General features: G+C 38.7%; 1 protein-coding gene across 5 annotated transcripts in view; it reads left to right on the top strand.

Annotated features, from left to right (window-relative positions):
- The window catches only part of diaph2 (diaphanous-related formin 2), an 877,667-nt gene that overhangs the window by 285,276 nt on the left and 566,170 nt on the right, over positions 1-26,221 (top strand). For all 5 annotated transcript variants that reach the window (XM_022683643.2, XM_022683642.2, XM_049484129.1 and 2 more), the window contains one exon: positions 10,299-10,413. In XM_022683643.2, the coding sequence (XP_022539364.1) occupies positions 10,299-10,413 (115 nt within the window). The remainder of the gene's footprint in view (positions 1-10,298; positions 10,414-26,221) is intronic.

The raw sequence follows: 26,221 nt of genomic DNA, 5'->3' as shown, positions 1-26,221 counted from the left end.
GGGAGGCGGGACGATGTTGGGATGCTCTGGAGGACGAGCGGTACGGCCTGGAGCAGTGTGTCAATTACACAGAGCTACACTCATCCATCATCTCAGTTAGGGTCTGTTCTAGCCCTCCAGACCTTTCAAAAAAATGGAAAAAGTAGAAAAAGAGATGTAGATGAGGTATAAATGTAAAAAATCGTCTGAGAGATTTACCCCCCGTGTCCTCACACGTCTCACAGATCTGCTAAAACTCTCTCTCTCTCTCTCTCTCTCTCTCTCTCTCTCTCTCTCTTTCTCTCTCTCTCTTTCTCTCTGTCGCAGACGTTTTTTACGATGTGATGTGAATAGTAAAGCTAAAAGTGTGATCTTGCAAAAAAACGAGGACAGAGTTCTCAAAGTTTCAAAACTCCAAAAAAGTCCAAACCAGAGTCTAAACCGATTCTAAACCGAGCTTCATATGTGTGTTAAATTATATTCTCTACTTTTAATTATTTCCAATTCATGTGCAAGATAGCAAAGTGCTATCTTACACCCCCTAATTAGTCTATTTTCACTCTATTTTCCTCCTCTCTGGTTTAAACAGCAGCAGAGCTTCTGAATATATCTACACTGATGGGCGTGGTGTTCTGGAAATGAGGTGTGTTCAGGTACATTTCTGGAGTTTTATCTTGTTTATCTTGGTAACAGAAAACACAGGAGCTCCACTGACTGAATACAACCTAGACAGAGGCCAACAGTCAGACGTTCATCGCTATCTTGGCAACGCACAAACCCAACTTTTACATCAACAATAAACAGAATAGTAAATAAAATAACATTGCTGTTCCCGTAAATGAGCTGCTGGAGCTCCTTCACAGCGTCAACCAGCAGCTCAGTTTCCTCTGCTGAGAAGAGTTTGTTGGACACGTCCAGGTAGCTGCACCGTTACAATAGCAATCCACCAAAGTCAGAGCTCACCTGACTCTTAAAGGGAATGATAAGTTCTTAACGAGACACACTGATTGGTTTATAATTTCACGTTACACCCAAAATTAATTAACCACACCCATGATTAATGAATTAAGAGAATTAGTACATGATATTTATGCATTTCAAGCTACGAAAGGTGTACTTTTCTCGTCATTACGATAGCAAAGACACATTGTCACACCCTCCAGAAAAATCAGATTCATGCCATAAAGGAGAAGTCAGACTAAAATCGACTGAAACATTCTGTTTTATGACTCTTTCTCGTACAGTCTCAGGCGTTTAAGGATGTGATATGCATAGTGAAGCTGTTAAAGCTGTGATCTCACAAACACAGAAGAGAGAGAGCGAGGTTTAGAGAGAAAGAGAGAGAGAGAGGGAGAGAGAGAGTGCAGTGTAGTGTAGTGTGTTTTTATGCTTCTTCTTTTTTTTTCTTTCTTTAAGCACCCACTGGAGACTCCTACATCTCTAACAACAGAGGCGAGAAAACAGTCAGATAGCGCGAGCAGCCAGGAGCAATAAAGTGAGAAAGCAGGGCTTTTTTTAAAGCATGTAACAGATTTTCGAGCGGCCGCGCTGGAGATTGTAGCCCGGAGCTGCTGTAATGTAATTTCTCCTGCAGTTAGAACACCTACACCGGGGAGCGCCGCACGTTTATGGAAAAGTAAATGATTGCTCGCTCTGTGTCTAAGGCCGGGCTGAGCCGAGCCGAGCTGAGCCGAGCCGGACGACAGCGTTTCTGCCCCGGTGTTTTACAGCGCGATTTGGCTCTGGCGAGGTGACTCACATCACTAAATACATGTCTAAATTATGTCCTGAGTCTTTAGGGTGGACTCTAAGTCAAATTACGAGTCTTTTTAGGCTAGACTACAACAATTTTAAGCCTTTATCTTGGATTCAAGTCAAATTATGAGTCTTGAGGGTAGAGTCCAAAACAAAGCATAAGTCTTGAGGGTAGAGTATAAGTCAAGTTACAAGTCTTTAATCTAGAGTCCAAGTCAAATTGAGTCTTCTGGCTAGAGTCTAGGTCAAATTACAAGCCTTTTTCTTGGGTTTAAGTTAAGTTACGAATCTTTAGGATAGAAGTCAAATTATGAGTCTTGAGGGTAGAGTATAAGTCAAGTTACAAGTCCTTAGGGCAGAGTCCATGTCAAGTCCTGAGTCTTTAAGTTAGAGTCCAAGTCAAGTCATTACTTTTTAATCTAGGGTCCAAGTCAGGATCTGAGTCTTTAGGCAAGTCAAGTCATAAGTCTTAAGGCTAGAGTCAGAGTCAAGTTCTTTATCTTGGGTTTTGGTCAAGTCCTAAGTCTTTAGGCTAGAGTCTGTGTTAAGTCTAAAGTCTTGAGCTTGGAGTCTAATTCAAGTTATGAGTCTTCAGGCTTCAGACTTGAAGCCGTACGGGTGTTTGTGGTTGTGCCAGAAGCGCAGTGAGCCGGAGTGTTGTACGGCGCGGTTCGGCGAGGTGACGCCGCAACGCCCGACTGTGTTAATTACTCTGTTCTGAGGAGCCGAGCTCTCTGAAGTGAACACTTAAGAGGGTGCACTCTAACAAGCACTCACACTTCAGTGATAGCATTAATGTAGCTTGTCCACTTCTCTCTCTCTCTCTCTCTCTCTCTCTCTCTTTTCCTCCATCCCTCATTCTCTTTTCCTGTCACACATTCTAAATCCACTTTTCTCACCATCAATCCAGTAGTTACTTTAGGCTGTTCCCACTTCACATCTTTTTAATGTGACCTTCTGTATATTTGGAGTCAGTATGGGTACAACAGATTACGGTGCTGGTGATTCTGTATCTACTGTAACTGTAGATTAATTGCAGAGCAGTACGGGTACAACAGATTACAGTGCTGGTGATTCTGTATCTACTGTAACTGTAGATTAATTACAGAGCAGTACGGGTACAACAGATTACAGTGATGGTGATTCTGTATCTACTGTAACTGTAGATTAATTACAGAGCAGTACGGGTACAACAGATTACAGTGCTGGTGATTCTGTATCTACTGTAACTGTAGATTAATTACAGAGCAGTATGGGTACAACAGATTACAGTGCTGGTGATTCTGTATCTACTGTAACTGTAGATTAATTACAGAGCAGTATGGGTACAACAGATTACAGTGCTGGTGATTCTGTATCTACTGTAACTGTAGATTAATTACAGAGCAGTACGGGTACAACAGATTACGGTGCTGGTGATTCTGTATCTACTGTAACTGTAGATTAATTACAGAGCAGTACGGGTACAACAGATTACAGTGCTGGTGATTCTGTATCTACTGTAACTGTAGATTAATTACAGAGCAGTACGGGTACAACAGATTACAGTGCTGGTGATTCTGTATCTACTGTAACTGTAGATTAATTACAGAGCAGTACGGGTACAACAGATTACGGTGCTGGTGATTCTGTATCTACTGTAACTGTAGATTAATTACAGAGCAGTACGGGTACAACAGATTACAGTGCTGGTGATTCTGTATCTACTGTAACTGTAGATTAAATACAGAGCAGTACGGGTACAACAGATTACGGTGCTGGTGATTCTGTATCTACTGTAACTGTAGATTAATTACAGAGCAGTACGGGTACAACAGATTACAGTGCTGGTGATTTCTGTATCTACTGTAACTGTAGATTAATTACAGAGCAGTATGGGTACAACAGATTACAGTGCTGGTGATTCTGTATCTACTGTAACTGTAGATTAACAGTCTGTAAACTGCAGGTTAGTGCATCGCTCCAATCATAGCTCCAATGGGATATGGCAGAAGTCATGGGACACAGTGCTAGTCCCGTGTATAACAACTTTTGGCTTTTGGTTAGTATACGGCTGCATGCACACACACCCAAAGTAGAGAGGAAAATTACCAGAACAAAAGGAAATGTTCAGTGTTTGACAGTAAATGCCATGAAACTGTGGTGGATTCGCTCAGAGCGGCGTCTCGGGTGGTGATGACGATTCCTCATGTCCATGTAGACCCGCAATTATGTTCAACAGAGATCTAGAAATGAATAGTTTATTTTTTAGGCTGTGAATGAGTACCCCCCTCCCCGGACCCTGACAGAGCTGTAATTATCTTAATTAGCACAACAATGCATCCATAGTTTTAGAGAAGAAAATGAATAATTCTTTCAGAAAGCGTCTTTTCACGTCTTGACTTAACCTCTTATTTTCTCCTCACTTTTTGATGGCTGTTGCAGTGAGACATAATGGTGGTTAAATTCTATTTCAGTTTGAATGCTGCCCGCTTCTCCTGTTCCATACGAGAGAATGGCACCTGCTTTATTCATTGTGTAAGACTGAGATAAGCTACAATGACGGAAGACAATCTTATCACATCTAGAGACGTTCTCAAGTCACTAAATACATGTCCAAGACAAGTCTTGCGTCTTTAGGCTAGAATCAGCTCACAGTAGCCGTAATGCTAATGTAAAACTTGTTTTCTGTGGATAAACTGAAATATACAGACATATTTCTTTGCTTTTCTAGTAAAATATATAATTCTACTTTCTAAAATTAAAGCGATACTCAGAACAAGTAGTTTAAGTTTTTTAACTTTTAGCTCCATTCACTCCATTCATAGAGGACTCACTCACTTTCTCTGTAATTCCATTGGCAGTATGTAGCCACTGTTCCTGACTCCCAGTTACCGACTGGGTCAGATATCTGGCATGCTAAAATATTTGCCAGGCATCTGCGACTGGTCCAGAGTCTTTACCCTAAGATCTATAACAAGTCGAAATTTCATTCAAGTCATGTCAAGAGTCTTTAGGCTAGAGTTCAATTCAAGTCCTGAGTCTTTAGGCTAGAGTCCAAGTCAAGTCCTGAGTCTTTTGACTAGAGTCTTTAGGCTAGAGTCCAATTCAAGTCCTGAGTCTTTAGGCTAGAGTCCAATTAAACTCCTGAGTCTTTAGACTAGAGTCTAAGTCAAGTTCTGAGTCTTTAGGCTAGAGTCCAAGTCAAGTCCTGATTCTTAAGGCAATAGTCTAAGTCAAGTCCTGAGTCTTTAGGCTAGAGTCTAAGTCAAATTCTGAGTCTTTTGACTACAGTCTTTAGGCTAGAGTCCAATTCAAGTCCTGAGTCTTTAGACTAGAGTCCAAGTCAAGTCCTGAGTCTTTAGGCTAGAGTCCAGGTCAAGTCCTGAGTCTTTAGACTAGAGTCTAAGTCAAGTTCTGAGTCTTTAGGCTAGAGTTCAAGTAAAGTCCTGAGTCTTTAGACTAGAGTCTAAGTCAAGTTTTGAGTCTTTAGGCTAGAGTTCAAGTCAAGTCCTGAGTCTTTAGGCTAGAGTCTAAGTCAAGTCCTGAGTCTTTTGACTAGAGTCTTTAGGCTAGAGTCCAATTCAAGTCCCGAGTCTTTAGGCTAGAGTCTAAGACAAGTCCTGAGTCTTTAGACTACAGTCCAATTCAAGTGCTGATTCTTTAGACTACAGTCCAATTCAAGTCCTGAGTCTTTAGGCTAGAGTCCAATTCAAGTCCTGAGTCTTTAGGCTAGAGTCCAATTCAAGTCCTGAGTCTTTACACTAAAATCCAAGTCAAGTCCTGAGTTTTTAGACTTGTGTCCAAGTCAAGTCCTGAGTCTTTAGGCTAGAGTCCAAGTCAAGTCCTGAGTCTTTAGGCTAGTGTCAAAATCAAGTCCTGAGTCTTTAGACTAGAGTTTAAGTCAAGTTCTGAGTCTTTAGACTAGAGTTTAAGTCAAGTTCTGAGTCTTTAGGCTAGAGTCCAAGTCAAGTCCCTAGTCTTTAGGCTAGAGTCTAAGTCAAGATATGAGTCTTTAGGCTAGAGTTCAAGTCAAGTCCCTAGTCTTAGGCTAGAGTCTAAGTCAAGATATGAGTCTTTAGGCTAGATAACACACCGTAATTCTTTAGTTTGGGTTCAAGTCAAGTCTTAAGTCCTTAGGCTATTATCCAATTAAAGTTCTGAATCTTAAGGCTAGTGTCGAAATCAAGTTGTGAGTATTTCAGCTTGTAAAATGAAGGGTATTATATGGAGTTTATCCTGCTTTTGTTGAAGTAACTGTCTTTACTATCCACTGAACACTTCCGATAGCTGCACAGCTGCACCAATAGATGTGTGGGTACGAGAGAGAAGCACTTAGCACTAATGCTAATGCTAATGCTAACGCTAGTGCGTGAAAGCAAAAAGACGCATGGCTTCAGTTTTGAACGTTCACATTCATGTTGCACGTCCGTGGATCGGATACGTATCCGATTTAGGATCGTATATGAAAGTGACTCAAATCTGATTTGAAAAATTTGGATTTGTCACGTTCACAGGACCATGAAAAAATCTGATTTGGGCCACGTTGAGCAAAAAATCAGATTTGAATCACTTCAGCCTGGTAATGTGAACGTATCCTTATTTGCTTTTTTTATTTGCATTTTAAAATTGTATATTTTTAGGACAAATACATCTATTCTTTTTGTGATCGTATATAAAGTTGTCAGGCTTTTTTCATATTTTTACGTATCTTTTTTACGTATCTTGTTTTACGTATCTTAGTGTTTGTGTATTGTTGTTGATGAGTCCAGTTAGAGTTGGGAGTCAATAGAGATGAGTTTAAATCTCAAAATCAAGTGAAATCTGAGGTATTTAGTGTTTGTATTTGATTAAATTGCAGCAGTAACTGCAGAGCGTATCTGTGATCTGATCTGATGGCGGTCGGTGATGGACTGAAGTGGACGGGGCTGAATGGCTCAGTGGCTCTTTGTGTTCTTCTCTTTTCCTCTACAGTAGAAAAGGAAAGTGGTTTGGCTTCATTTTTTTCATATCGACTCTGCTCTCCAGAACAGCGGCGTTTCTGTTATTGTGACCGCTGTATGACTGCTCTTCACCTCTGCGGTCTGAAGTGGCGTTAGCGCGCGGCGTTAGCGATGATATGCAGCTGAAGTGGACGCCTCTCAAGTCCTTCAGCGCTGGCCTGCCGGCCCACTCACACCTCGGCTAATGATGCGGGAGGGAAGCACCGGGATGAAGCCTGTCAGAACCAAGTGATGGACCTGAGAGTCGGAGTCGTTCTGAGGGACGTATCCGGCTCCGCCCACTTCATCAGCATCCTCTTTATTCTCAGCATCAGTGGTTCTGTTTTATTTCCGATTTCTTAGGAAAGGAAAGGTTACAATAGACACGAGGATGTAGAAATGCTGGACAGAACATTGTTTTTTTGCTCTTTTTATATAAAATAAAAAGGTTTTACTATACAGTACACATCAAATGTTTGGACACACCTTAAATTCAGTTCAAATATCATTATTTTAAAATGTTCTGCATTGTAGATTAATACTAAACTCATCCAAACTATGAAGAAAAACAAACCAGAATATGTTTTATATTTTACAATCTTTAAAGTATCTCCTCTTAGATGATCAGTTTTGAACATCTCTGCTGGATTTTCTCAGTCAGCTTTATGAGGTAGAGTCTCCTGGAATTCCGGCTTTCAGTTAACAGCTGTGCTGAACTCATCAAGAGTTAATTACTCAAATTTCTTGCCTCTTAATAAATTGTTTGAGAGCATCAGTTAAAGTAAAAATAAAGTATTCTCAAATGCAGTTGCTGCAAAGACCATCAAAAACATTATAATGATGAAACTGGCACTCATCAGGACTGCCCCAGGAAAGGAAGAGCAGGAGTTTCCTCTGTTGTACAGGATAAGTTCATCAGAGTTACCGGAATGATTCCTTATGTGTTCCTTCACTATTCTATTCATTTACTATGTTAAAACAATTAAAACAATGAAGGAGAAGGTGTTTTCAAACTTGTGTGGCACAACTGGGCGTGCAATTCACTGCCAAGATAGCGATGAGCGTCTGACTGTTGGCGTCTGTCTAGGTTGTATTCAGTCAGTGGAGCTCCTGTGTTTTCTGTTACCAAGATAAACAAGCAAAACTCCAGAAATGTACCTGAACACACCTCATTTCCAGAACACCACGCCCATCAGTGTAGATATATTCAGAAGCTCTGTTACTGTTTAAAGTTTTGATGGGGTGTAAGATAGGGTAGTTGTTAACAGGGGTCGGCAATAGGCAGTCTGTGGACCAGATGTGGCCCTCAAGAGTGAAACATCTGACCCGAGAGGTTGTTTGTTTCAACTATAATGAACGATAATGAACAAAAATAAATTAATAAAATGCTTCTCTGGTGAGCTGTTGTTTACATTCCTTCCCTTCTTTCTCTCTCTCTCTCTCTCTCTCTCTCTCTGTTGCGCTCGTCGTGACTTTAATTTCCGCTCGTTCTCGTTTTTCGACCCGTTCTCGGGCTTCCTATCTCCTTATAAGGGCGTTTTTTTTTCCTGGCTATGTCGCAATTCACTAGCCAGGGCGTGTAGCGGTAGTGTATTGGACCGCAACCCTGACGGCACAGGTTATTTATTTTTTTATTATTCCTTTCTTCTTGGGTTTACCTGCATTGAGATCAACTGTTCAACTGCAATTGGGTTCAACAACCCTCTGGGCTGGAGAGCTACTACTAGCCTGTAGCACCCTATCCTATTACACTATTACCTATTACAAAACTTAATTGCTGACCCCTGGCCAATAGTCTTTAGTAAAGAATAAAATTGTGACGGAGTGGGCATGACCCCCGTATCACGCATTTTGCTGTTTTAACAGTGGCGCTAGTTTGTTTTATTGTGCGTTATTTTGCTTGATAAGTGAATTAGTTCATTTTTGGTCTCTGGCCGCTTGTCAGACGACTTTACTGATCAGTTTCTATCCTTTCTCTTCCCGTCGTCTGGAGAACGGTTTCGCCATTTCAATTTTCGCCATGAGTCTCTCAGAGTCACGGTTTGAGCCGGGGCTAGTGGAGCCTAATTATGGTGCGAAGTCGTATCGGTGGAGACTGCAGCGGCGGCGAGCCGGCGCTCAAACTCTCGCTCTGTCTTTCACTGTAATGAAGTGGAGGGAATGAGGCAGAGACGATGAAGACGAAGAGGAGGAAGAGAAGAAGAAGGAGGAGGAGGAGGTCAGTCTCTGTGAAGCGAAGAAGAGGAGAAGAATTACACACTTTAAAATCACACCGTTCCCTACATGAATACAGGAGGGGGGAGCTTCTGTATGATGCTCATCGCTATCTTACACCCTGACAACAGTCTATTTTCACTCTATTTTCCTCCTGCCTGGTTTACACAGCAGCAGAGCTTCTGAGTTTTTTACTTGTTTATCTTGGTAACAGAAAACACAGGAGCTCCACTGACTGAATACAACCTAGACAGACGCCAACAGTCAGACGTTCATCGCTATCTCGGCAAAGCAGACTCAAACCCAACTTTTACATCAACAATAAACAGAATAGTAAATAAAATAACATTGCTGTTCCCGTAAATGAGCTGCTGGAGCTCCTTCACAGCGTCAACCAGCAGCTCAGTTTCCTCTGCTGAGAAGAGTTTGTTGAACACGTCCAGGTAGCTGCACTGTTACAATAGCAATCCACCAAAGTCAGAGCTCACCTGACTTTTAAAGGTATTTGTGAGCTCTTAAAGTGACACCTTATTGGTGTTGGTTGATTTCACATTTTGCATCACAAATGATACACTCATGATTAATTAAGTACTAAGTATTAATTAGTACATGACTGTTGCTTTGCGTTCTGAGCGGCGCAAGGTGTACTTTTCCCGTCGCTACGTTAGCAAAGACACACTAACACGCCCTAAATCAAGCTGCATGGTGCACGGTCGACAACTTGCGTATAGATCACTAAAATAGGACCCATTGTGTGAAGATTTTTTTTAAGCACCCATATAAAAGCCAAACCCAGAACCAAACAAAAAATACCCTTTCTAATATTTTTAGGATATGATTTATTATTTTATTTCCAGGAGATCACTTCAGTTTCTGAATCAGTTTCTCTGATTTTGCTATTTATAGGTTTATGTTTGAGTAAAATGAACATTGTTGTTTTATTCTATAAACTACAGACAACATTTCTCCCAAATTCCAAATAAAAATATTCTCATTTAGAGCATTTATTTACAGAAAATGAGAAATGACTGAAATAACAAAAAAGATGCAGAGCTTTCAGACCTCAAATAATGCAAAGAAAACAAAACGTTCATATTCATAAAGTTTTAAGAGTTCAGAAATAATCAATATTTGGTGGAATAACCCTGGTTTTTATTCACAGTTTTTTTTTCATGCATCTTGGCATCATGTTCTCCTCCTCCACCAGTCTTACACACTGCTTTTGGATAACTTTATGCTGCTTTACTCCTGGTGCAAAAATTCAAGCAGTTCAGTTTGGTGGTTTGATGGTTTGTGATCATCCATCTTCCTCTTGATTATACTCCAGAGGTTTTCAATTTTGTTAAATCATAGAAACTCATCACGACTGTGTGTGTTCTGTATTTACAGATCGTTCCTCAGGAGATGGCTGAGAACTGCTTCTGGATTAAAGTTAAAGAGGAGAAGTTTGAGAATCCGGATCTGTTCACCGAGCTCTCACTGTCCTTCTCCTCCAAGACCAGAGGTAGGGCTGGGTTCTTATTCTACTGTCTGCTGATACACACACACACACACACACACACACAGATACACACACAGATACACAAGTACACACACACACACACCAAACACACCAGGAGTGTAACGGTACAAGAAATTCACAGTTTACTGTCTATTATTCCACTCGCCGTTCACTACAGGCTAAGCAAGTAGCAGGTTGCTAATAGCAGTGGTGTACAGTGTAAAATATTCGGTTGCCTGTGAGCTTTGGCTTTTGCACGTTATTCCCTGAAATATTCATTCGCCTTTTGCAGGTTGCTATAGACAGCATATACCATTTATTGTCTGTACGATTGACGAGGATTCATTTGGCTTTCGCACGTTCCTATAGATTGCACGAACAGCTCCTCCTATACAGCATGTTTCATGTATTTCCTGATTTGTGTATTTGACTTTAGCACGTTTGTATAGACATCATGCACTGTGCATTCTCTGATTGTGCGATTGCACGGACATTCATTTAGCTTTACCACAGTCCTGTAGACAGCAAGTACCGTGTATTCCCTGATTGTGCAATTGCACGATTATTAATTTGTCTTTTACACACACTATCAACAGCATGCACCGTGTATTCTCTAATTGTGCGATTGCACATTCATTTAGCTTCAGCACGGTCCTGTAGACAACATGTACCATGCATTGTTTAATTGTGCGATTACACTGACATTTCTTCGCTTTCAAACATTTCTATGGACAGTATGTACCGTGTATTCTCTGGTTGTGCAATTGCACAGACAATCATTTGACAGCAGGTAACATGCATTCTCTAATAGTGCGATTGCACGGACATTTATTCGCCTTTCGCTCGTTTCTGTAGACAGCATGTACCATGTATTCCTTGATTGTGCAATTGCACGAACATTCATTTGCCTTTCACACACTCCTATCGACAGCCTGCACAGTGTATTCTCTAATAGTGCGATTGCACGAACATTCATTGGGCTTTCACCACAATCCTATAGACATTATGCACTGTGTATTCTCTGACATTTCTTCGCCTTTCAAACATTTCTATGGACAGTATGTACCTTGTATTCTCTGGTTGTGTTATTGCACAAGCATTCATTTGACAGCAGGTAGCATGCATTCTCTAATAGTGCGATTGCACGAACGTTTATTTGGCTTTTACTCTTTTCTGTAGACAGCATGTACCATGAACATTAATTTGCCTTTCACACACTCCTATTAACAACACTCTTTTATTCATTTAGCTTCACCACGGTCCTGTAGACAACATGCATCATGCATTGTTTAATTGTGCGATTGCACAAACATTTATTCAGCTTTTAAATGCTCATATCCACAGCATGCATCGCGTATTCTTTAATTGTGCGATTGTGCAACCAGAACCGTTATCCCGTATCGTTGAGTGTTTGTAAAGAATACATGTACCGTTACACTCTTAAGACACACTCCTGCATACACACACACTTATGCACACACACACTCTTCTACATGCTTGTGGCTCGTTTATGCTTCCCCGCTGCTGGGTGGCAACGGCTTTCATCTCTCCGAACTGTAGGAAGCCATTTGTCTGTGTGAAATCTTAATTATCTTTATAAAACTGTCTCTCTCTCTCTCTCTCTCTCTCTCTCTCCTCCCTCCTCCTTTCTTCCGTCGTTCCACAATCAGACTGAAGGAGCGCTTTGGTGAAATCTCTGTGCCAATTAGCGGTGCTCTGAAGCCGGAGTGTGTTTGTGTGCCAGTGTGAAGTCAGTTTACGAGAAAACTCGCTCGAATTCCCATCCCTCTCTCCTTCTCTCTCTCTCTCTCTCTCTCTCTCTCTCTCCGTTCGTCTGTGCTGTACACTGTATTCTGGGGGATTGTGGGATTGGATAGGGGCAGAGGACTGCAGGACTGGCATGCATGGTTGGTCTGGCTGCCTTTCTGCTCCAGTGGCTGCTGCCACTCTACAGGGAGAGAGGAGGAGGAGAGCGAGGAGGCCAGGCGAGAGTTCCTCTCATGTTCTGGCCAGTTTAGAGGCACATTTTCTCAGATACACAGGCGGTTTACCAGTTCGGCTAATTGTGTCCCAGTAGGGCACTAATTAGTAACACTGTTATTTGAGTGTGTTGTGTGTAGTGACGATAAAAGTGTCAAAAAAGTTGAGTAAACTCAGATATTAAAGATGTTTCTGGATAAAGATGCAAACCCAACAGCAAAAATGAATCAGAACTGGTATTTCGAGGCTTTATCACATCAAATTAATGCAGATTGACTTCATACATGAAAGGAGTGGTGTGAACTAAATTACATCAAGTGTGTAAATCCATTTTTTTTTTACTTTAAAGCACTGTAAAACCTGCAGGAATGAGTTTTACGTGCAAGACTAACTTCACAAACGTTTTCAATGGTAACTTATAAATCACATTCCATTCATAGTTAAATTTACTTTACCAACACAATCAGACTTTCGTTTGTTTTTTGTTGTATATTTCTGTATGCTGGTTGCTGCCAAAGTAAAAAAAGCTGTGGTTTGTCTGCTTCTTTGTTGTGATTGATTGATTGATTGATTGATTGCAGTTCACATTGATCAGTTTAGATGCACATTTTCTCAGATACACAGGCGGTTTACCAGTTCGGCTAATTGTGTCCCAGTAGGGCACTAATTAGTAACACTGTTATTTGAGTGTGTTGTGTGTAGTGACGATAAAAGTGTCAAAAAAGAAAGAAAGATATTAAAGATGTTGCTGTGATTAGTGCATAATGAGTTAATATATTCTATAAACAGTGTATACTAAATAATTTAAAACAGTGTAAAACCTACATGAATGAGTTTTAACTTTTGCAATGGTATTAACTGTATTGTTGGGAGATTTTATACATAATACTTATTAGTTTATCCATATAAAATATGTAGTAGAAAAATAGGAGATAGGACTGAATTTCAGGTCTAGTAAAAAGCAGATTTCCCACACAGAATTACATTACATCAAGCCAGGAAGTGTGAAAGCAATTAGAAGACTTTTATTAGTTTATGGCACAAAGACTTGACTTTTGTACAAAACAAGTTTGTATGTATTTCCCATGTGTATACATAAAACCATATGTTTATGTGTGTGCATCCCTTGGATATTACCTAATAAAAGACAGTTAGAGAATCCATTCTGTTAAGGTCAGCAGCAAAACAAAACCCAACAGTATAATCGTATAATTAATTGCTAAATTTGCTATACCAACGTAGTTTAACTTTTGTTCGTTTTTTTTGTTGTATATTTCTGTATGCTGGTTGCTGCTGAGCTGATAAATACAGTAGTTGTGGTTTGTCTGTTTCTCTGTTGTGATTCATTAAGTTCCCACAAATTCTCTGCCCCACAGCTTTTGACGTACAACTACTGTATTTTACAGGATCCTAAAACCTATTCCATCATTTAGCCAAAAGATTTTAGACACTTTTCTACCAGACGAAAGTATTGACGTTACAACATTTAGCAACATGTTCTATACTTTTTGGACAATTCTCTATCAGACAAAGTATTGGCATTCCACCATTTATCCAAAGGTTTTTGGACACTGCTGTATCAGCCAGAGTTTAGCAAATTTTATGGACTCTAGCACACATCCAAACTTTTAATTTTCAACGTTATTAGCTCACTTTTCCCAGCCAATTTAAAGTTAGTCTCCCAAAACTGTCCCTTTCTAGTTAATTAATAGCAGTTAGCAATAGCAGTAAGCTAATTTAAATTAGCATGTTGTAGCATGGCTGTGTTGTTTAGTGCTAGGACTAGTCTGGATCACTTTACCTATCTCAAACTCACCACCCTTATAACCTATTTGTACATATATTTTAACTGTTATTTAAATATATATTACTTTATAGTGTTAGTGTGTAGCAAACTAATGGCACACAGCCCAAACCAGCTGTATGCACAGCTCTTAATATATTGGAGACTGATTGATGATGGATTCAGCAGAGTATTATTCCTGCAGTGTGTGTGTGTGTGTGTGTGTGTTAATGTTGTGCTAAGTGTGAGAGATGGACTTTTTCCTCCTTTTAAGCTTTTAAGCCATTTAAACTGGGTTAATATCTTATTGTAATCAGAGCAGAGAGCGTGCACACCGCTTAAGGGCTTTAGCTGATTGGTTGGAGAGCCGAGCATAAAGAACTAAAGTCAATGACTAAATCGATTCATGTTTATATTTCTCATTTTTGTACTGAGAATATAACGCAATGTGGTTTATATACAGAGATCACTTCTTCAGTTTCTGAATCAGTTTCTCTGATTTTGCTATTTATAGGTTTATGTTTGAGTAAAATGAACATTGTTGTTTTATTCTATAAACTACAGACAACATTTCTCCCAAATTACTAATAAAAATATTCTCATTTAGAGCATTTATTTACAGAAAATGAGAAAAATGACTGAAACAATAATAACAAAAAAGATGCAGAGCTTTCAGACCTCAAATAATGCAAAGAAAAAACAACAAGTTCATATTCATAAAGTTTTAAGAGTTCAGAAATAATCAATATTTGGTGGAATAACCCTGGTGGTTTTTAATCACAGTTTTAATTTCATGCATCTTGGCATCATGTTCTCCTCCACCAGTCTTACACACTGCTTTTGGATAACTGTAACTGTTTAAGTTTTTTCTTTTACCTTGTTATTTATTTTAATAATTTTGTCTTTTAATTTATCTAATTTTATGTTTTACTATTTAGCCATTTTATTTTATTCATTTTATTCCTTTCCTTCTTTTTATTTGTTTTGTTACTGCCTTTACTTTTGGCTTTTTTTTCCATTTTTATTTAATTTATTTTCTTCCTTTTATTTTTTAAATATTTTTTTTAGCTTGGTTTGATGGTTTGGTGATCATCCATCTTCCTCTTGATTATATTCCAGAGGTTTTTAATTTGGTAAAATCAGACATCAGACAGGTATATAAAGTATAGAAAGAGTAGGGTATAGATAGTAAAGATGTAAAGAAAAGAAAGAGAAGTTTTGCAGTGCTTTGCGTAAATGGCCGAGCTGCAGAAGTAATAATAAATTGCTCCATTGAACACAGTAAAGAGCAGATGGAAGCAGTTAAAGAGATTGACGGTAATAAAAGCAGGAGTAAAAATAACTGCAGTAAAAGTCAGTAGTAAATAAAAACGTGAAGTTAAAACAGAATCTAAACATTTCATTTCTCTTCAGTTGGTCTGTAATCTCTGATGCCCTCGGATCCTCTGGGAAGTTTCCGGAGACTGGGCCTGTAATGGCTACAAGCTGCTTCACCATATGCTCTTTTCTACCATTTCGTACCATTTTGGTTTTAGGAACATCTAAAATATCCTCAGCAGCTCAAACGGAAATTATCGTCGCTGTCGGACAAGAACATCGTATCTCTGAAACAGATACTTTAAAAGAGAGGAAAAAATAAAAAACTGAAATCTCACCAGCTCTATTCTTACCAGTTTCAGCAGTTCAGTACCTTTCAGCATGGGCCGTTTGAGGGCTCTGACACTTTTATGCAAATAAAAGAGCTGTTGCTGGCCACGCCCATGTTAAAGCTGAACGTTAACATACCACATGTTACAACAAGCTAGTTCAAGCTTAACTGTGATTGAAGCACAAAACTCAAACATTATTTGAAAGTTCTTGCTGACTTGCCATGGACAGTACTTACAGATCCCTCCCTCAGACGAAGTCTGCTGGCTGATCCTGCTGTGTACTGCCTGAGGTTCTTAACCTGCAGGCTGAGTTGCTGAATCAAACCTTTCTTTTAGTATCCTTTACTTAATTTCTGCATATAATATTACCTAATTACAATTATCTAATGTATACAATATTACTCAAATAATTTATGATACATAATATATTTTTAATATAAAATGTAAATATTTTTGGTTAAAACACACATATTACACTGTCTCAACACATGGATGACATGTAATACATTCTTTATACTAGTATACTAAAAGTAATGTATTACATGCCGTCCATGTGTTGGGTCAGTGAGACTTGGTCTGTTTACAAAATAAATCTATGAGATTATGTAAATATTTAAATGTGTGTTTTAACTAAAAATATATTTAAATTTCAGGAATTATAATATATTATGTATCATAAATTATTTGAGTAATATTGTATAAATGAAGTAATTGTAATTAGGTAATATTGTATGCAGAAATGAAGTAAAGAATACTAAAAGAAAAGTCTTGAAACCGAGTTGAAGTTACTTAAATTTATCTGAAATTAAATTTACTTAAAAAAAGTAAAAGCAGAAAGTTGCGAAACTTTTTTAAAGTAAATTTTGCTTATAATTTTCTCAGTGTATCGGCGAAAAAAGAACAGTTGCAATGTAATTTTTTGTCCAATATCGTGCAGCTCTAGTTTCTCAGCCCAGGCCGCGTGTGTGTACGGTGTGTGTGTGTGTGGTGTTATTGCTTTGTTGGTCTGTTTGATGGTGCGCTGTGTGTGTGTGTGTGTGTGTGTGGGCAGCGTCTGCAGGTAAAGCTGCTGTATGTATGAGGGGCGTTCCTCAGGGACCCACCTTTGGCTCAGTTCCTGTAAATGACGCTGCGGGTGAATCCGCTGATTCAGCGTTTATTTCAGCTGCTGAACCCTGACTGCTCCTCCTCATGAATGAAATATGATTCAGCTTCTGAGAGAAAAACTCTTTAAACTGGAGTTTGAGTCGTTTCAGAGCGGAGGGTCCGGAGGGTCTGCTGAAACGCTGCTGCTCGTCTCGGGATGTTTCTCAGATTCAGAGGAAATTAAATGTTTTATAAAAGAGTTCATTTCCTATTTAATTCTATTGATTAATCCCATCTGCTTTAGTGTGACTGCTTTTAACATTCAGACTTAAAATTAAAAGCCAGGTAATTAAGATCTTACATTTTCTTAAATTGTCTGTAAATTTGCTGTATTTATTCATTTTTTATATTGCTTTTAATGCCAGTGGAGAAACACTGTGGACTTACGGTGGACGAGACCTGCTGAAACATTTTTGTTGTTTTGCTGTTTTGCAAACAGATTTGTACATATTATTTTCAGCTTATTGGCTTGGGACAGGCTTTTCATTTTGAGCTTATTTATAATAGAAACTGCTTTAAGTGTTCTTTCATATTTTTCACGCTTTCTACATGCAGTTCAGTGGGGTGTTTAATGTAATGCAACTTTACATATGTTATGTTAAGTTGGTTCTGTTCTGCATTTATATGCAAACAATACGCTTTTATTTCCAATACAATAAATTATTTTCTAAAAAGCAGTTATTTTTTATTTTTTATAAATGGTGCAAGAGCTCTGGTATGTCTTCTTCATTTTTATCTTGGTTTATTTATCATTCATACATTATTTTTATGCCACTTAATTGGACGGTTCTTAAAATATTGACATTTTCTATTTTTATTTCTAAACATTTATTAACAAAATTCTTAGCAACCACTTAGCAACACCATAGCAACCAGCTGCTGTAGTTTCAGTTCCGATAAAATAATTCGTAAAATCATTATGCAATCTTTAGCAACCACCTAGCCACGCCTTTCCAACCTTGTAGCAACACCTTATTAACCACCTTGCAACACAACATGTTAGTAACCAACACCAATTTCAGGAATTATAATGTATTATGTATCAGACAGTAATACTGTATAAATTAAGTAATTGTAATTAGCTAATATTGTATGCAGAAATGAAGTAAAGTTTACTAAAAGAAAGGATTGATTCAGTAAAAATAAATGAAGTAAAGTTTACTAAAAGAAAGGATTGACTGAAGTTCAGTTCACTTATTTACTCTGTGTAAGTCTTGAAACTGAGTTGAAGTTACTTAAATTTATCTGAAATTAAATTTACTTAAAAAAAGGAAATGCAGAAAGTTGCAAAACTTTTTCTAAGTAAATTTTACTCATCATTTTTTTTCAGTGTGTGTTTAAGTAACGCTGGTGTGGGTAGGGGGGTGGTTGGGGGGGTATGTGGGGGTGGTATGGAGAGATGGACTGTGAAGGATGAGTTAAGCAGGTGTAACAGTGTTCCCCGCGGAGCTCCACCCTGAAAATGGTGTAAAAAGGGCTTTGTTAGCTCGGCGCTGCTCCCCGGTCCCTGTAGTTACTGGTGTTGTTGAGAAACATCACTGAAGGTCTCGCGCTCTTTCTCTCTGTTTATCTCTCGCGCTCTCTCGCTCTCTCATTTTATCTGTCTCTCTCTTTTTACCAAGGCTCCAGCGTTCCTCAGTGTTCCCCGTCTGTGCACGATGCTAACTGCATCACTCTAATGCTTTTTAGCTAGAAAAACGTAAAAAAAACACACACATATATGTATGTATATATATATATATATATATATATATATATATATATATATATATATATATATATATATATATATATATATAAAACTATGCAATGTTCAGTGCTTTTAAAAAAAAACATGTGCATTAGCATTAGTATGCTATAAAATGGTCTTACTTTCTCTCTCAGACTCCGGCTGCTGATGGAGATGCAGCATGATCTACTGTACTCTCTCTCGTACTCTCTCTCGGACTCCGGCTGCTGATGGAGATGCAGCATGATCTACTGTACTCTCTCTCGTACTCTCTCTCGGACTCTGGCTGCTGATGGAGATGCAGCATGATCTACTGTACTCTCTCTCGTACTCTCTCTCGGACTCCGGCTGCTGATGGAAAAGCAGCATGACCTATTTATTTGAACTGTGTGTTACGTCACAGTAATCTATGCGAGTTTTTTTAGCCCCTTGAATCTGTTCACCGCCATTTATTCCCCCAGTCTCATTTCCACACCCTGGGATGCCAGGTATAGAACACAGCAGCATGCAAACAATGTGCTGCAGTATTGAAAATGGTTGAGCTGGCTATTTATTATTATTATTTTTTTCTGAACAGGTAATCACTGAGCTTCGATTAGGTTGACTATAACTGATATTTCTTTATGTTTTAATATTTTAGTCGTATTACTGTCTCTTTTTTAATAGTCCTCATTCTCTACAAGGGTACACTTCCTCAAACCTAGACTCATTTGGTTTGTTTGGGAGCCGAGCTCAGCTGTATAATACTGAGGGAAATTCAGCTCCAGTCCCCTCGAGTTGTTTCCATTTGTTCAGCTCTATTTGAGTTCGCTCTGCAATCCAACATCGGACTTCATCTCCGGATTTCATCTCTCTCTCTCTCTGTCTCTCTGACTCTGGCTGCTGATGGAGAAGCAGTATGACCTACCATACTGCTGTAATTCATATAAACAATGCTGTTCATAGTAGTTTTACTTTAGTAGTTTTTTAAAACCTTCTTCATAACTTCATTACATTTTTTGTAGTAACTCAAAACATAACCAGTATGTATCAGTTGCTTAATCAGATTGTATAGAAACATGCTGGATTAATTAAAACACTGACTGCTAATGTCAACAGAGCTTGAGCCAGTATTTTCTTACTTGAACTGTGTTTTTTAGCATCTAAATCTGTTCCCCGCTCTCCATTCAGTTAGTCCAATTTCCACAACCTGGGATGCCAGGTATAGAACACAGCATCACTCAAACAGTGTGCTGAAGTATTGCAAGTGCTGAACAGGTAATCACTGAGCTTCGAGAAGGTTTGTTAACTATAGACGGGCATTTTGGACACTGAAACCAGAAAAGGTGGGGCTGAAAACTCTCTCAAATGTTTGGAAATTTGACTTATGTAGCTTTTTCACGCACTTGCTCTCACTTTTTATAGCTGATTATAACTGATATTTCTTTGTTTTAATATTTTAGTCGTATTACTGTCTCTTTTTTAATAGTCCTCATTCTCTACAAGGGTACACTTCCTCAAACCCAGACTCATTTGGTTTGTTTGGGAGCCGAGCTCGGCTGTATAATACTGAGGGAAATTCAGCTCCAGTCCCCTCGAGTTGTTTCCATTTGTTCAGCTCTATTTGAGTTCGCTCTGCAATCCAACATCGGACTTCATCTCCGTTGTGATGTTGTTTCCATGTAGCCCGGGTTACTCCGGCGTCTCCATCGGCACCCCCCACCACTTCACCTCATCCCCCCCGACCCTCTCTCTCTCTCTCTCTCTCTCTCTCTCTCATTCTTTCTTTCTTTCATTATCTCTCTTTCATTCTCTCACTCTCTCATATTCTTCTTTCCCCCAGACTCCCTGCACTTGGTGGTATCAATCAATGGTTCTGCCTGTATTTCAGCTCGGGGGATCAAATCAGATGCACTGGTGAATTGAGCATGCGGCACGGCCCGCTGCATTCCGAAAACAACTCAGCCGCTCGGATTTTCGCTGCTGTTGAAACGAGATTGATGCTGGCAGAGCTTCCTCTCCTCTCGCCTTAATAGGTTTTCTTTACTGTTGACATCTCCTCTCAGACAGATAGGGCACATATGCTCCGGTGTAATGATGACATGTGCTGCTGTTTGTTGCTTTCCAACTTTAAAAAGCGTCAACAGGCTCGCTCTCTTTAACAGCGGCGAGGTTTAGCATTTTAACCATCAGTTCGGCTGCGGGAAGCAGAGCGAGATGGGCAATATGGTGCTTAAAATAGGATCAGAATATTTCTTTTTTTTTTTTTTTTGATAACGATTTTCTTGCTGATGAGACAGACCTAAAAAATTATTTAGGTAAAAAAGTAATTAGGTATTTCAGGAAAATACTGCTGTACCAAAAAAGTTTGGCCATCAGCCGCACTTATCATTACTTCTTTGTGGCATTAGCATCACAATTGAAGCAGCACTTTTGTGGCCTTAGAATCACTACTGAACACCTAGCATCACTGCAGCATTATCATCACTACTGCCCCATTAGTATAACTGTTATACCATTAGCATCACTACTACCCCATTAGTATAACTGTTATACCATTAGCATCACTACTACCCCATTAGTATAACTGTTATACCATTAGCATCACTACTGCCCCATTAGTATAACTGTTATACCATTAGCATCACTACTACCCCATTAGTATAACTGTTATACCATTAGCATCACTACTGCCCCATTAGTATAACTGTTATACCATTAGCATCACTACTACCCCATTAGTATAACTGTTATACCATTAGCATCACTACTACCCCATTAGTATAACTGTTATACCATTAGCATCACTACTACCCCATTAGTATAACTGTTATACCATTAGCATCACTACTGCCCCATTAGTATAACTGTTATACCATTAGCATCACTACTGCCCCATTAGTATAACTGTTATACCATTAGCATCACTACTACCCCATTAGTATAACTGTTATACCATTAGCATCACTACTGCCCCATTAGTATAACTGTTATACCATTAGCATCACTACTACCCCATTAGTATAACTGTTATACCATTAGCATCACTACTGCCCCATTAGTATAACTGTTATACCATTAGCATCACTACTGCCCCATTAGTATAACTGTTATACCATTAGCATCACTACTACCCCATTAGTATAACTGTTATACCATTAGCATCACTACTGCCCCATTAGTATAACTGTTATACCATTAGCATCACTACTACCCCATTAGTATAACTGTTATACCATTAGCATCACTACTACCCCATTAGTATAACTGTTATACCTTTAGCATCACTACTGAACTATTAGCATCACTGTTGAACCTTGAGAATCAATACTGCATTGTTAGAATTACTACTGTGTTGGTTGCTAGCCTTACAATAGCATAACTACAGCACCATTAGCATCGCTACTGAACTATTAGAATAACTACTGCACCATTAGAATCACTACTACACTATTAGCTTTACTGCTGCACCTTTAGCATCGCTACTGAACTATTAGCATCACTGTTGAACCTTTACCATCACTCCCCCATCACTATTAGCATCACTGCTCCATTAGAAACACTACTGCACCATTAGAATCACTACTACACTATTAGCTTTACTGCTGCCCCATTAGCATCACTACTGAACTATTAGAAACACTACTGCACCATTAGAATCACTACTACACTATTAGCTTTACTGCTGCCCCATTAGCATCACTACTGAACTATTAGAATAACTTCTGCGCCATTAGAATCACTACTACACTATTAGCTTTACTGCTGCCCCATTAGCATCGCTACTGAACTATTAGAATAACTTCTGCGCCATTAGAATCACTACTACACTATTAGCTTTACTGCTGCACCTTTAGCATCACTACTGAACTATTATAATCAGTATATATAAACCTTTAGCATCACTGCTCCATTAGAAACACTACTGCACCATTAGAATCACTATTAAACCATTAGCATCAATTTGGCACTGGCCACCAGCCTTGGATTTGCAGAACTACAGTGGTATTAACATAATCTAGTTTTTGTTACCAGGCTTGTAATATAATAGCTACTGCTCTGGTCGCCGTCCTCGCTTAGCATAGCTGCTGCTGATGCTGTAGCATTGCCGTGTAGCATCACAGCGCTAACGCTCAGAGGAAAGCGCCTACAGCGACTCGGTTCAGACGCAGCCTTGTGCTGATCCACATCACCCTAGAAGTGATGAGGGGAAAGAGAGAGCGCCATCTACTGGCCAACTGTGCTCTCTCGGGGCTCCGGCAGCTGGTGGCAGCCTGCATAAACAGGATTTGAACCAGCAATCTACCGATAATAGTGGCAGCGCTTTAGTGTGACCTGCCTGTATCTGCTTGTTGTTCATCAGGTTTGTAGCAGAGGAATGGATGGACTTTAATGGGTTAATGTAGTGAACAGTGCTGTGTAGCTGTGTGACTCCAGCCTGAGAGTGAGTGTGTAAGTGTAAGTGTAAGTGTGAGTGTGTGTGTGTGTGTGTGTGTGTGAGGAGAGGGTGGCTCCTGGTTCCTCAGCAGATGGAGCACTAAAGTGAGGCCTAATGAAGATGTATTGTAATAATTGGTCCGTCAGTGCATTCATGGAGAGGGCGGAGCCTCGGGGCAACACTCGACCCCTCGGTACAAGGGCGCCATCACTTCCTGTTTCCTAATGGCCGTCATACCTCTAATGAGAGAGAGAGAGAGAGAGAGAGAGAGAGAGAGAGAGAGAGAGAGGGTGAATGAGTAAGGGGCATTTGGGTCGGGTCGAGTCGTGCATCCGTCTAAAGTACAGTAGAGTAAAGTACAGTACAGTAGAGTAAAGTACAGTAGAGTAAAGTACAGTATAGTAAAGTATGGTATAGTAAAGTACAGTATAGTATAGTAAAGTACAGTAGAGTAAAGTACAGTATAGTAAAGTACGGTATAGTAGAGTAAAGTTCAGTATAGTATAGTAAAGTACAGTATAGTATGGTAAAGTACAGTGGAGTGAAGTGCTGTATAGTAGAGTAAAGTACAGTATAGTAGAGTGAAATGCTGTATAGTAGAGTAAAGTAAAGTATAGTATAGTAAAGTACAGTATAGTAGAGTAAAGTACAGTATAGTAGAGTGAAATGCTGTATAGTAGAGTAAAGTAAAGTATAGTAGAGTAAAGTACAGTAGAGTAAAGTACAGTATAGTATAGTAAAGTGCAGTATAGTAGAGTAAAGTACAGTATAGTAGAGTAAAGTGCAGTATAGTAGAATAAAGTACAGTATAGTATAGTAAAGTACAGTATAGTAAAGTACAGTATAGTAAAGTACAGTATAGTATAGTAAAGTACAGTAGAGTGAAGTGCTGTATAGTAGAGTAAAGTAAAGTATAGTATAGTAAAGTACAGTATAGTAGAGTAAAGTACAGTATAGTAGAGTGAAGTGCTCTATAGTAGAGTAAAGTAAAGTACAGTAGAGTAAAGTACAGTAGAGTAAAGTACAGTAAGGTACAGTATAGTATAGTAAAGTGCAGTATAGTAGAGTAAAGTACAGTATAGTAGAGTAAAGTGCAGTATAGTAGAGTAAAGTACAGTATAGTAGAGTAAAGTACAGTATAGTAGAGTGAAGTGCAGTATAGTATAGTAAAGTGCAGTATAGTAAAGTGCAGTATAGTAGAGTAAAGTACAGTATATTATAATAAAGTACAGTATAGTAGAGTAAAGTGCTGTATAGTAGAGTTAAGTACAGTATAGTGCAGTATAGTAGAGTAAAGTACAGTATAGTAGAGTATAGTGCAGTATAGTAGAGTAAAGTACAGTAATGTATAGTAAAGTACAGTGCAGTAGAGTAAAGTACAGTATAGTGCAGTATAGTAGAGTAAAGTACAGTATAGTAGAGTATAGTGCAGTATAGTAGAGTAAAGTACAGTAATGTATAGTAAAGTACAGTGCAGTAGAGTAAAGTGCAGTATAGTAGAGTAAAGTACAGTATAGTAAAATACAGTATAGTAGAGTAAAGTGCAGCATAGTAGAGTAAAGTACAGTATAGTAGAGTAGAGTAAAGTACAGTATAGTAGAGTAAAGTACAGTATAATAAAGTACAGTATAGTATAGTAAAGTACAGTATAGTAAAGTACAGTAGAGTAAAGTACAGTACAGTATAGTAGAGTAAAGTACAGTATAGTAAAGTACAGTATAGTAAAGTACAGTAAAGTACAGTAGAGTGAAGTGCTGTATAGTAGAGTAAAGTAAAGTATAGTGTAGTAAAGTACAGTATAGTATAGTAAAGTACAATAGAGTAAACTACAGTATAGTAGAGTAAAGTAAAGTATAGTAAAGTACGGTATAGTAGAGTAAAGTACAGTATAGTATAGTAAAGCACAGTATAGTATAGTAAAGTACAGTAGAGTAAAGCAAACTATAGTAAAGTACAGTATAGTAGAGTAAAGTAAAGTATAGTAAAGTACAGTATACTAGAGTAAAGTACAGTATAGTAGAGTGAAGTACAGTATACCAGATTATCTCTCTTAAGCATAATTTATGTAGTTTCTTTCTTTCCTTTTATGATTTTCTACATTGTAAATTTAATATTGAATACTATATTAAAAGGGGGAAACGATAAGATTTCGGCTCTTGCTTATGAATATTCATACATGCAAACATATCGTCTCTGATTGGCTAACATCTCTGCAACACCAGTGAGATGGACAACAGTTAGAAACATTTTTAAATAAAGACATTTTTACATTAATAACAATAAATAGTCTTTACAATGTCATATGGTAGTTTACAACATGTGTAATAATGCCCTGCTAAGTGCAGTTCAGCTACTGACCTAATCTTAGAGTCTCTGTAAAACACCAAATCCACCGGAGATCCTATTTAAACCTATAGTTACTTACACACAGAGGAGGGTAGAGTCCAGGTCCAGAGAGTAAAAATCCACCCCGGGGTTTTGTTGTCTGTTCTAAACATACACCTAACTATCTCAGTTGTACTTGGCTGGTGGTGTTTTTCCTCCATAGACTAATTCTAACCATTTGTTTCTTAGCTCTGAATTACTGGGTAAAGTATATAAACACTGATGTGTTATTCGCACAAATAACACAGGAATGAACTGCATGCTGTTCCTAGCGCTGTTAGTTATCTCCTATCTGACGAGGCGGCGTCGCTGCCCGGCTTCAGCTCTGCCTGTGGGCGGTCCCGAACCGAGGTGGGCGGGGCCATAGATACTAATTCATGGGTTGATGTAGACATGGTGCTTTTCCTGATCGACTCGTTTTTCTGAATGTTTTCTTTTACTAGCTGCTGCAGAACAATGAGGAAGAGGTTGAGGAAGAGTTTCATCATGTGCAGCATCATAAACAACTCAGAGAGACCTGGTGTACTTCACTTAAAGACAAGAAAAAGAGGATTTTAGCAAAAGGAGACCTTTAATGAGAAGATTAGAGATAAGAATTCAGAGATAGAAACTTTTCCTTTAGATTTTTTTTTAATTTCCAATACGACAAAAATAATTCACTCCAGAATAATTCATAACTACAATATTTAATCGTTTCTAACAGTGTTTTCTGTATAAATTAT

Source organism: Astyanax mexicanus, chromosome 10 (genome assembly GCF_023375975.1).
Source record: "Astyanax mexicanus isolate ESR-SI-001 chromosome 10, AstMex3_surface, whole genome shotgun sequence".
Taxonomy (NCBI): Eukaryota; Metazoa; Chordata; class Actinopteri; order Characiformes; family Acestrorhamphidae; genus Astyanax; species Astyanax mexicanus.
The sequence above is the reverse complement of the archived record's forward strand: the minus strand, read 5'-3'. Positions and strand labels throughout refer to the sequence as shown.